Source organism: Leiobunum rupestre, chromosome 11 (genome assembly GCF_980474605.1).
Source record: "Leiobunum rupestre chromosome 11, qqLeiRupe1.1.hap1, whole genome shotgun sequence".
NCBI lineage: Eukaryota > Metazoa > Arthropoda > Arachnida > Opiliones > Sclerosomatidae > Leiobunum > Leiobunum rupestre.
In genome coordinates, this window is record NC_143394.1 from 20,095,235 (window position 1) to 20,108,469 (window position 13,235).

Below are 13,235 nucleotides of genomic sequence, written 5' to 3' on the forward strand. Positions count from 1 at the left end.
GTATAGTTGTAAGATTTTAATGTTAATCCTTAATTTAAAATTTTTGATGTGGTGTGGACTCCCTTGTAAAACAGTAATTTTGAATGGTATTTTCAAAATAAAGCTTTATTATTATTATCATATGTAACATAATCACTCATAAGTATGCCATAAAAGTATTTTCGTTAATGAAACCTTGTTCACGGGATATGACGTGACGAAATACGCGTCATCAACTTTACTGATTGGAAACGGAAGTTAGTGAGAATTCCTCGCGCGTTTCTGGCTTTGCCCATGTCACGTTTAGCTCGTGTCTCGCGATCACGAGATTTTGTTTCCTTGGTAACCTTTTCAATAGCGCAAGGATTATAAGAATTTTCCATTTTTGGGTCCGCTTAATGAATGTTCCGCGTGAAACAAGGTCTCATTGAATTTTTTTCAATGGAAATGTTATAGAGAGGCATACTTATGAGTAATTATGTTACATATGTTATTATTAATGAAATGTCTCTTTGAATAATTTTATAACGAACTTCATGAAAACAATCCTATTAGGTCCCTATCAGAGATCCATCTTTCGGTAGGCGTGCACGCGCCTTTATAATAATGTGGGCAACGACCCGACGAATCATTATTTGTCATTTTGTTCAGCCCTATTTTCCTGGACTAGCGCGGGGAACTAATGATATTTGAACGATTCTCTGGACCTTTAAATCGAACCTGTAATATTTGTTCCCCGTCAGCGTAAGTAACATAATAAAAATAAGTGTGAACATTAGCAAAACGTATCACCAAACTGATTTTCATAGTTATTACGCAATTAAAATTTAGGTTTTAGCATAGAACTAACTAGGTAAAATATATTATTACCAAGGACGATAATATACTACTCACAAGGAGACGACCCGAGGTAATAATCACCGATTTTGTTCAAACTCGGGTATAGTGTATACCTCCATGTACCTTAAAAAACCTGCAAGGGAAAAGTTGCGACGGGCTTTCGTTTTGCCATGGCAACCGAAAACGTTTTTGACATCATGATTTGGGATTTTTCCATTGAAAATAACATGCAACTTTCCCCTTGCAGGTTTTTCAAGTTACATAGAGGTGTACATTATACCCGACTTTGAACAAAATCGGTGATTATCACCTCAGGTCGTCTCCTTGTCAGTTCGGTTGCGAGTCCAAGTCAGAACTGGGCAACAGTGTTAGTGCCATACTTATTATTATTATATTACTTACGCGGTCAGCAATGAATCGTTCAATTTCATCTAAATCTTTATTTTCCTTATTATATGTTCACTTACAGTCCATAGGTGGTTTCTTCTAACTTAACTTATCGTATATACTATTCTCCACCACACTCCCCCTTTTCGGCTTTCCGTTGCTATATGCAACGCGTTTTGAAATTTTTAATGTTTAGGCTTAGTTTCTCTTTTCGATTTGATAGTCGCCAGCCAGATTTCCCGCACGGTACTGATGAGTTCCAAATAGAACGAAACCGGTCTACCGTTGGAATTTCTGGCTATTTTATTTATTTTTAATTTAGTTTATTACTCGAAGATCTATTTGATCCGAGTTTCGCGTTGCTCGAAGACCTATCGGTACGAGTTATTAGAAAGTTTTTAAATTTCTTCAAATTTGTTTAGGATTTAGCTATATTATCCCTTTTAATTATGGACTTATCTACTTTTTCGCGTATTTTATCATCCTGAGGTGATTTTCACCGATTTTGTTTCAATTCTGGGGATAAGTAGACCTTTATGTAACTTGAAATTTCCCAAATGAAAAAGTTTCGACGGGCTGTTTTGGCCATATGGTTTTGGCATGGCAACCAAAAATGTTTTTGATTAATTAAAATCTACTTTTCCCTATGGAAATTAACTTATCTCAGATTTTTAGGGTCCCTATTTTGAAAAAAAAATGAAATATTAAAAAACACTATATAAAAAAATGTACACGCATTTACCCAAACTAACCTGAATTTACCCAATGTACATTTTTTTAATATAATTTATTTTTTTAATATAATTTATTTTTTTAATATAATTTATTTTTTTAATATAATTTATTTTTTTAATATAATTTATTTTTTTAATATAATTTATTTTTTTAATATAATTTATTTTTTTAATATAATTTATTTTTTTAATATAATTTATTTTTTTAATATAATTTATTTTTTTAATATAATTTATTTTTTTAATATAATTTATTTTTTTAATATAATTTATTTTTTTAATATAATTTATTTTTTTAATATAATTTATTTTTTTAATATAATTTATTTTTTTAATATAATTTATTTTTTTAATATAATTTATTTTTTTAATATAATTTATTTTTTAATATAATTTATTTTTTTAATATAATTTATTTTTTTAATATAATTTTATTTTAATGTAATTTATTTTTTAATATAATTTATTTTTTAATATAATTTATTTTTTTAATATAATTTATTTTTTTAATATAATTTATTTTTTTAATATAATTTATTTTTTTAATATAATTTATTTTTTTAATATAATTTATTTTTTTAATATAATTTATTTTTTTAATATAATTTATTTTTTAATGTAATTTATTTTTTAATATAATTTATTTTTTAATATAATTTATTTTTTAATATAATTTATTTTTTAATATAATTTATTTTTTTAATATAATTTATTTTTTTTAATATAATTTATTTTTTTAATATAATTTATTTTTTTAATATAATTTATTTTTTTAATATAATTTATTATTTTAATATAATTTATTTTTTTAATATAATTTATTATTTTAATATAATTTATTTTTTTAATATAATTTATTATTTTAATATAATTTATTTTTTTAATATAATTTATTATTTTAATATAATTTATTTTTTTAATATTTAAAATTTTTTCGAAGGAGGGACCCTACAATTCTGCGATTTCTCCATAGGGAAAAGTAGATTTTAAGTAATCAAAAACATTTTTGGTTGCCATAGAAAAACTAAAGCCCGTCGAAACTTTTCCTTTTGTGAAATTACAAATAACACAAAGGTCTTCTTATCCCCAGAATTTAAACAAAATCGGTGAAAATCACCTCGGGTCGTCTCCTTACACCCTAGAGTAAGAAATCAGGAGCAAAATGAAAGTCAAATTTGATGATTTTTTTTGTTTCGTAGTTGGAATTATCGTTTCGTACCGGGGACATTCTGTACGTCTTCGGCGAGATGGACGAGGATGGCTTCTACGTCGGGGAATTGAACGGCGTCAGAGGACTGGTTCCTTCCAATTTCCTGACGGAGGCGCCCCCTGACTATCGGGACAACAACATTATTCCGGAACACGGAGGACCTCCACCAGGCGAGTCTCGGAAACCCTACTTGCTAATATTTACACCGGACGCGCGCCGCGATTCGACTTAGGCCGTATAGATGCGGTGCTACTCAGCCTTATTATTTAATACGATCAAAAGTGATATAACACCCAAAAGTGCGCCTCGTGAAATATTTACTGAGAGCTAGTCTCACCCATAGATATAAAGGTAATGAAAGAAATGTATATAAAGGTCTAGATAAATTTCGGGGCGTCTAAGCCTAACATAAAATACGGAATTGACACCTAGCAGACACCGAGGAAAGCACGTGACCAAGAGCGCGAGCTCTCTTAGCATTTTAGTACTAACGTAAGTGCTTGACCTTTCCGCAGGCCGTAGTCTTTAGACACCATCTGTTGGTGACTTTTAGTATAGTTTTTAAGCCGGAGACAATGGCTCTCGCGACGATAGCACGAGCTTTCTTACCGATAGATAGCGCCTTATAAGGATAGCCTGCAGAAATTACGCGTTTCTGCTAGCTGTCACCTCCGTATTCACTCCCTTTGAAATATTTTATCTAGACCTTTATATACATTTCCTATATCTATGGTCTCACCATCGACTACAAAGTCAACCAGGGCTGCGTCGAAATTCTGAGAATTCTTCCCTTGATAGTGAGAATTCTCACTTCTCAAAATTTGTACGGTCCTTCTCACAGAAAGTGACGTAATCGGCATAATCGGCATTTGAGATTCGATGACGTCAAATATTACGTAGGGTACGGATGACGCAATATCTCTGAAACAAACCGTTAGTGAAGAAATAGAGCTAGTGGCATACTTTTGAGTAATTATGTTACATATGCCAATTGGGTGCTTGCTTGTAGCGTCGTCGGCATACGTCATAAATAAGCCCCGCCTTGAAACGGCTACCATGATATTTAATTTTACGTCACAGATCACGTGGCAAAACTCCACACTATCCTGCGAAATAATCACGTGATTGCCAAGAGCGTCTTAATATCATGGCTGACCTATAGGCGTTACCATGGCAACGAACAAAAGCCACGCCCATGAGCAAGCTATGAATGGGTATTTTTACCCATAAGATGTCATAAGGTTAGCGATAGAGCTGCCACAGCAAATTGACAAGGTTTAATGAACAATTTTAAAAATCGATTTTTAATTACGTTTTCTAGAATTATTTTATACAAAATCACCATTGGTTCGGTATTAAGGATTTTGAATAAAAACGGCTGATTATAACCATTTCTCATGGTGGTATTAACGTATTTTACCAATGACCTTTGACCTTTGTACAATAAGAATCACACTTCTTTTATTGATTTTGATTTGGTAGTTTGTGAGTTACACGCGATAAATAAATGGTGGCCATTTTTCAAACTAGACTAAGCAATTTGAATGGTTTCAAATTAGTGCCAATTAAATGGTCATTCTACGCTACAAGTGCACCTTTCCAACAAACAATGCGTTTGTATTAAATTTTTGCGGGTCACAATCGTAGGGTTTAGCTTTTTTATCCCTTTTCATAATGGACTAATCTACTTATTCGCTAATATTTTCATCAGTTGTTCACCAGACGGCTAACAATTGGGTTTCTTCCATTGGGATTATTTTTAATTATCGTCTGTTATGACTTCAATGGTCCCGTTTTTTAATTGTTTTCTGCTATTTTTTCTATATGAAATTTAAAAATTAGGTTTAGCCTGTTAAAAGGATTTATATCTGCTTTTTCGATAATAGTAATGTAAGATAGTAAGCAGACGACGGGCCAGAGTATCGCCACGCTCGTTTTTATATTCCCTTCAATGCAAAAACTATTCTAAAAATACTTTTCCGCTAGGGGCGCTCAAGCCGAGAGATTATTCGTTTGAATAACGTTATCAAAAATTAGTGCTGGGAAAACTACATCTTGTAGCATTTTATAAACCTAATAAATATCGAGTATTATGACTTTTTGAAAAAGTGCATAACTCTAAGCAGTGTACTATTTACATTTGAAATCGTTATGACGAGTAAATTATTAGTCGCGATTAAAAAATAAAAAAATTAATGATTAATTAAGAAAATATTTTATTAAAATTTATTTAATTTTATAACTTAGAAAATAAATATTATCAGTAAATATTTATGTAAAATTATGGATATCTTTACTCAATGTAATTAATAATGTTAATAAGTAATTTACCTAGATGGCACTCTCATGCAATAAGGATAAAGTTGAATAAAAGCTGGTTTCCACTCGGAAACAACGTCACGAAATTAAGCGAGAACGCAAAAAATCCCCTTTAGGCCTAATACAATATTTTTGCGTCTACACAACGTCGAGACTTTTTTGCCCGAGTGGAAACCAGCCCTTACCCCGATACGAATACGAATAGCGTTTTCCATTTGATTGCTCAAGATTCACTCGAAATCTATCTCTGAAGTCATAGATATCGCCCCAATCGACTAGAGTAAAACCGCAAATGGATCATTTCATGAATATATTCCCGCGCTTTGTTGTTTTTCGTCTGCTAGTAATTTGAATTTTCGCGTCTGGGTCTGCCATTTTGCCAAAAAATCTAAAAGGAACACGCAAAAATTTGCTCCGATCTCGATCCGTTGATCTGTCGAAACCGACAGATCGGTTTTGGGCGATCTCGGAGCGCCCGAGAGCAGGAAATGGAACACGCGAAACTTGATCGGAGCACGCAAATGGAACATAAAATGTTGATCAGAGCGATCTAGAGCGCTCGAGAGCAGTCAAAAGGAAAACGGTATAAATCTTCTAACCTTAATGAACAATGTTTTTCCCGCCAAATGCAGGCATCAGGGAGCGATCACACCCTAGTCACCCTCCGAGCAGCGGAGGCATTTACCAGCACAGCACAGTAGTGAAAGACTACGGACCGACGTCCAACCCTCAGGATAAAAACCGTTACCCGCCCGCGGGGGCTCAAAAAGGTTCCGCGGCGTCCTACGACAAACCGCACCAATACTCCAACTCACCGGCGCATATGAACGGGGGCAGTGCTGCCGGGGCGAGTGGTGCGGGCACTGGAAACAAGGGACAATACGCGCCACCGAGAACGAGTCAAAGGTGGTAGGAATCAAACGACATCTCGCGGAGAATTACAGAAACAAAAACAAAATAAAAACAAAGCCGAAAAGTGAAACTTTCAAGTCGGCCCTTCCAAATAAACCGTTTATATAAAAAAAATAGTGTGAAATAAATTTAAAAAATATTGTCGCATATCTTGGCGCGAAAATATAGCGAAAATTCTGCATCAATGTCAGTGTATCGTATCTACAAATTCATTTTTCATTCATATTAGATAACAAAAAAATATTTCACTTTCATGTTTTTACTTTGTATGAATGAGTGGGGATTGTATCACCTAATTTAAAGCGCTTAATAATAACAAAAAAGTGTGTATTTTTTTAATTTTATTCAAAAAGTTTAAAAAAATGTGGTTTTAAACGTTAATTGTTAACGAGATTAACTAAAAAAATAATATCTAAGGAATATATACGTATGATTTGGGGGAAATTTCAACAATAAAAGGAAAAATATTAAAAAAAGTTTCGATGTTAAGATGTAAATAAAACAACAACTCGCTTGCTTTTGGTTAAGAAATCATGTCTACATATCTGATTGCGTGAAAATGTATAGAAAAATATATCAAATTTTTGGCTATCTATGGACTATTAAAGAATTTCTAGGTTTTGTTTTGGCGTTTACAGGAACGGTTCGGCTGTAACGAAGCGAATAGTTGAATTATTAAAGTTTAAAAAAATTAAATTGAAACTTTGGAATAAAGCTGAAACGTACCTTTAAACTCCGAATTAAATTAGATTTAGAGTGACAAATGATAATATATAGTATTAAAATTACCACTTTCGAATCTTATTTTTAAAGATTAAATATTATTAAATAAATTAATAATATCTAATTAAAATTATAAGATTTTGTACTTTTTCAAAAACAAAAAATTCAGGTTTCATAAAAATACAAAAATTTCAGATTTAAATCAATTCGGGGGAAAACGTATTTCCAAAACTGTCCTAAATAAAATCTCAGGTTATGTTATAAATTCATGTTTTTATATTTGGCTAATAGTGATTTTAGATTGGTATAAAATAACAAAAAAATATGACTTAAAATTAAGCTCAATGCTGCTTCGGTAGCTAAGAATAAATATCATTTTTACGTACAAGTCGCGATGTAGCTTACCCGCGGAACCAATAGTTAGAGGCTTCTTAATTTTGGTTTTCATTACTAACAAGACTCAAAAGAAAATGCCAAATTCTCTGTACACATTTACAGAGTTCTTGAATTGCGTTAAAACAAACTCTGACACAAAATTTAAGCACAAATGGCCACTAGATTAACGAAACTATCCGATAAGAACTATTAAAGCTATAGCTTTGTTAATTTGCATAATTGTATGGAATTTCACGCTGTCAAACCCTGCATTCGCTTTGAAAGTGATTAAAAATTGTAAAAGTTGGATTAAGTTCTTTGAAAACCTACTCTTACATCTGCACGGACACGACAGTTAAAACTCATTAACTACTAACTAGTTTTTAATCTCTTTCTGTCATCGTGGAATCGGTAGGCCTAATTCCCTATTGCTAGATTTTACTCAAAGGGACTGATTTTTTCCAACCGGAGATGCTAATTTACCATGGACGGATCTTGCCCATCCGGAGATGCTAATTTACATTGGACGGATTTTTCCCATCCGGAGATTCTAATTTACATTGGACGGATTTTGCCCATCCGGAGATGCTAATTTACCATGATAATGACGGATTTTGCCCATCCGGAGCTGCTAATTTACCATGGACGGATTTTGCCCATCCAGAAATGCTAATTTACCATGATAATGACGGATTTTGCCCATCCGGAGCTGCTAATTTACCATGGACGGATTTTGCCCATCCGGAAATGCTCATTTACCATGATAATGACGGATTTTGCCCATCCGGAGCTGCTAATTTACCATGATAATGACGGATTTTGCCCATCTGGAGCTGCTAATTTACCATGGACGGATTTTGCCCATCCGGAGCTGCTAATTTACCATGGACGGATTTTGCCCATCCGGAGCTGCTAATTTACCATGGACGGATTTTGCCCATCCGGAGCTGCTAATTTACCATGGACGGATTTTGCCCATCCGGAAATGCTAATTTACCATGATAATGACGGATTTTGCCCATCCGGAGCTGCTAATTTACCATGGACGGATTTTGCCCATCCGGAGCTGCTAATTTACCATGGACGGATTTTGCCCATCCGGAGCTGCTAATTTACCATGGACGGATTTTGCCCATCCGGAGATTCAAATTCACCATGGACGGATTTTTCCCATCCGGAGATTCAAATTCACCATGGACGGATTTTTCCCATCCGGAGATTCAAATTCACCATGGACGGATTTTTCCCATCCGGAGATTCAAATTCACCATGGACGGATTTTGCCCATCCGGAGATTCAAATTCACCATGGACGGATTTTTCCCATCCGGAGATTCAAATTCACCATGGACGGATTTTTCCCATCCGGAGATTCAAATTCACCATGGACGGATTTTTCCCATCCGGAGATTCAAATTCACCATGGACGGATTTTTCCCATCCGGAGATTCAAATTCACCATGGACGGATTTTTCCCATCCGGAGATTCAAATTCACCATGGACGGATTTTTCCCATCCGGAGATTCAAATTCACCATGGACGGATTTTTCCCATCCGGAGATTCAAATTCACCATGGACGGATTTTTCCCATCCGGAGATTCAAATTCACCATGGACGGATTTTTCCCATCCGGAGATTCAAATTCACCATGGACGGATTTTTCCCATCCGGAGATTCAAATTCACCATGGACGGATTTTTCCCATCCGGAGATTCAAATTCACCATGGACGGATTCCCATCCGGAGATTCAAATTCACCATGGACGGATTTTTCCCATCCGGAGATTCAAATTCACCATGGACGGATTTTTCCCATCCGGAGATTCAAATTCACCATGGACGGATTTTTCCCATCCGGAGATTCAAATTCACCATGGACGGATTTTTCCCATCCGGAGATTCAAATTCACCATGGACGGATTTTTCCCATCCGGAGATTCAAATTCACCATGGACGGATTTTTCCCATCCGGAGATTCAAATTCACCATGGACGGATTTTTCCCATCCGGAGATTCAAATTCACCATGGACGGATTTTTCCCATCCGGAGATTCAAATTCACCATGGACGGATTTTTCCCATCCGGAGATTCAAATTCACCATGGATGGGCAAACCATGGGGGAAGAAGGGGGGATTATATTTCAATTTTTATTACATATAATCCTAACTATCTAAATAAGTGTAATGAAGTAAAAATATTAATAAGTCGACTGCACAAGCCGTGTAGGCATGTATGGCCAAAAGTAATAAATAAGTGTGAAGGTTAGCATGTACCGAAAGCAGGGGTTTTTACTTTTGACAAAACCCACATTTCCGTTAGATGGCCATGCTGTGTTGGACCACCTGCTGGGTCATTGAGGTTATCCATGGACGAATTACTGAAGGATAATTCTCGGGCCGCTTTTCATTTCCCGCATACGTTCCGTAGCAACTAGAGATGGGGTTAATTCGCGATTCTCTCACAAGGGTGCGCTGGCTTCAGGGGCAAATAAAACGTCACGTGACCACCGAATCTCCACGTGTATTTAAAACAAGGCAGCGTGCGATTTTTTAAAGGTCTATTGGCGATTTAACAAGCGGAAAGTAATTAAAAAACACTTTATACCTTTATTAAAAACGTAAAATAAAGTGTTTGAATATTTATCTCGAGATCAGACAGTATTTTATTTATAATAGTTCCGAAATTCGACAATAGAGGGCAACAGTGTTTCGAGAGTGATAACTTATCTTGCCCCTGAAAAGTCCGTTTTTACCCCCGAACACTTGTCTCCCCCCCGTGAGATAAATCTGCCTCGATACAGCAGTCAAACTTTGGAGATAGCGTGGTAGAAGGCAGCCCGAGAAGTGTCCTTCAGTATCTCGTCCATGGGTTATCGAAGCCGTGTGTTTGACGAAGTAATAAATAAGTATGGCAAGCTAAAACCACATAACTTGTGTAGTTCGGTTAACGCGTAATCGAAGTCGTGTATGGCCAGAAGTAATAAATAAGCGCATGGAAGGAAGGGGAGACTATAGATTAGATTTCAATTTTAATTACATATAATCCAAACTATCTGAATAAGTGTGACCAGGAAACTATATAGGTATACACTTGGAATGTCTAAGGAAGATTTTTACGGCCATGATGAAGCTCGTAGAAATGGGTGTGTCTTAAAGCGGGAAAACTCACGAGAAAAACTCGCGCCTCGCTACACTAATTCGATGAAAACTCGTCATTAAGCCTAGTCATGGTTATTGTATTATTAGCTTACCTGATTATCTCTTTTATAACCATACAAATACCTGAAATTAGGTATCACTACACTTCTTTCGCGATAACAAATTGAGGTTTTCAAATCCTTCATTTTTTATTAAACCAATAATATCAGAATATAACCGAATAAATCCACTGGTCTGGACATTTTATATAAAAAAATATGTTTTTCTTCTTACAGGTATCGGTCGCTACGTAAGATTTGTCCTCATTTCTTGGAATATTATTTAAAGGGAATATAACCTGCAAAGCAATCTTTATGGAAGACCCCTTCAATTTTTCAAATTTCGCTGTACAGTGGCGCCAAACATTTTTAAAGCGAAAGGCAAGAGCGGTCAGAGCTGCAAGCGTTGGTGTTCCACACCAAATACCTGAGGTTATATTCCCTTTAAAGGGAATAGAACCTCCAACGCGTTCTTTATGGAAGACCCCATCAATTTCCTTTATTCCCTTCACAATCAGCGATTATCAGCGCCGCAGGTGTGAAAAGCCATGGGAGGCAGCGGACAATATTGGAACCCTCGGAGGGCGACAGAAATACACGCAGAAAAATATTATTGTAGGTTTTACAGTAAGCTGCGGTCAGCATAGATGCCAGCAGAATGCTGTTAATTTCACAACCAACTCTGACTGTTTTTTTTATTGTCATGCTTCCTGTTCAATTTACTGGACACTCTGCTGTTTAAAAATACAGCAAGATAAAGTTATATTTACAGAGTATTGCTGTTTATTTAACCTCCATTCCAGACGTATTTAATACGGTAAATGCATGCAGTTTTTACCGTAAAATCCAATTTTTGTAAAATTGCAGTGTTTGCCGTAGTTTTAGTTATCAAACGTATTTAATACAGAACCTGTTCACAACCTTAAAATTTCATCAAATATTTTACGGATCAAACCATTATCACATTAAAAATTTTCAAATATGTTATTAATCAATTCATGATAGAAATATATAAATATTTTTATCATTTAAACAATTACTAAAATTATTATAACAAACTTTGACAAAATATTTTCATAATCTAATAGAAAAAGTTAATCGTAAGTATAAAAAATGACTACAACTCTCGTAGTCGTAGATCATGTTTAGTTCGAACCTTTGTAGGGAAAACCAAAGGAAAGTAAACTATTAACTTGGGGTACGTCAAGTTATTAAGATTTCTTGCAAGAAATGCAAGATTTCTTGCGATCTTGCTAACTTGACGATTTTCAAAACCGGAAACAAGAACTTCTGATCTCACAAATCTTGCGAGATTCCCAAGATCGCTTTCGAGGTAGTTTTTAACAAGATTCAAGATGGCGTCGAATGCCAATGAATTATTTGGCGTAGCTCTAAAAGATGATATTACGGGAATAAATTATAATTTTGAGGTTTCCGCTGAAGAATGCCAACGACTTGTAAATGGTAAATATATTGGTAATTGTTTTTGTCGTTTTTTTTAAATTAAAGCAACGTTTAGAACTATTATTTCCAAACAGGCTTAAAGGGAATATAACCTGCAAAGCAATCTTTATGGAAGACCCCTTCAATTTTTCAAATTTCGCTGTACAGTGGCGCCAAACATTTTTAAAGCGAAAGGCAAGAGCGGTCAGAGCTGCAAGCGTTGGTGTTCCACACCAAATACCTGAGGTTATATTCCCTTTAAAGTTGTATTACTTATTTTACAAATCCAGCTTATCGAAGAAAATTGATAGACAACTTGACACTTTTTTTAAATTCTTTTAACTAAGAAATTGTCTTGCAAGAACAAAATCTTACGGTAAGATTTAGATCTCGATAACTTGACGCGCCCATGGTTTCAAATTATTAAGCACACGATGAACAAGGGTTGTAATTTATATAGCAGTTTGCGTGGGATGCTACTTATACAAAAGAGTATATAAAAATATTTTTATCGGATATTATAATATTTAAAGCTAAAATGAAACTTGTGCGATTTTAAAAAACAATTTGACAACTAAATAATAATTAGTTGTCTTATATATTAGCGCTTGCCGTTTATAACAGAAAAAACAGCAACGTGTGGTAAATTTTACGCATTTTTCAAGTAAAACGTCAACTACGGTTTCATATTGTTAAATTTAATATAACAGTCATTTTAAAAACAGTACGAATATGAATTTTTACAGTCGCTACTTTATACAGCAGAAAGTTGTAAATTTTACGACAAACTGCTGTTAACCCACTTCAACTGTACCTTGCTGTAAATTATAAACCGTATTTGCTGTTTTTTCAACAGTAAGTTTTGAGTGTGTACCAGAGGTTATATTCCCTTTAAGGTTCAACAATTCTTAAGATTAACTAGATCTTAGTGTAATTTTTGGCAGTAGTTTCATTTCGATTTTAATTATCTAACTTGTTATCGTCGGAGAATAAGTAGCTTTTAGAATTTTTGAGAATAGCCTAAAATAAATATAAACATTTTCAGTTACAATTACAAGTTTGTACTTAATTATCTCATTAAGAGGTAAAACAATAAATAGTAGGTTTAATCAAA

At 34.4% G+C, this 13,235-nt stretch overlaps 1 protein-coding gene across 9 annotated transcripts in view; it reads left to right on the forward strand.

The window, feature by feature from the left end:
• Rbp (RIMS binding protein) overlaps positions 1–7,739 on the forward strand; it is a 106,521-nt gene extending 98,782 nt beyond the window's left edge. For all 9 annotated transcript variants that reach the window (XM_090162591.1, XM_090162593.1, XM_090162592.1 and 6 more), the window contains 2 exons: positions 3,140–3,320; positions 6,102–7,739. In XM_090162591.1, coding sequence (XP_090018717.1) covers positions 3,140–3,320; positions 6,102–6,382 — 462 coding nt within the window. In that variant the 3' untranslated portion in view covers positions 6,383–7,739. The remainder of the gene's footprint in view (positions 1–3,139; positions 3,321–6,101) is intronic.
• Positions 7,740–13,235: the final 5,496 nt, after the last annotated feature.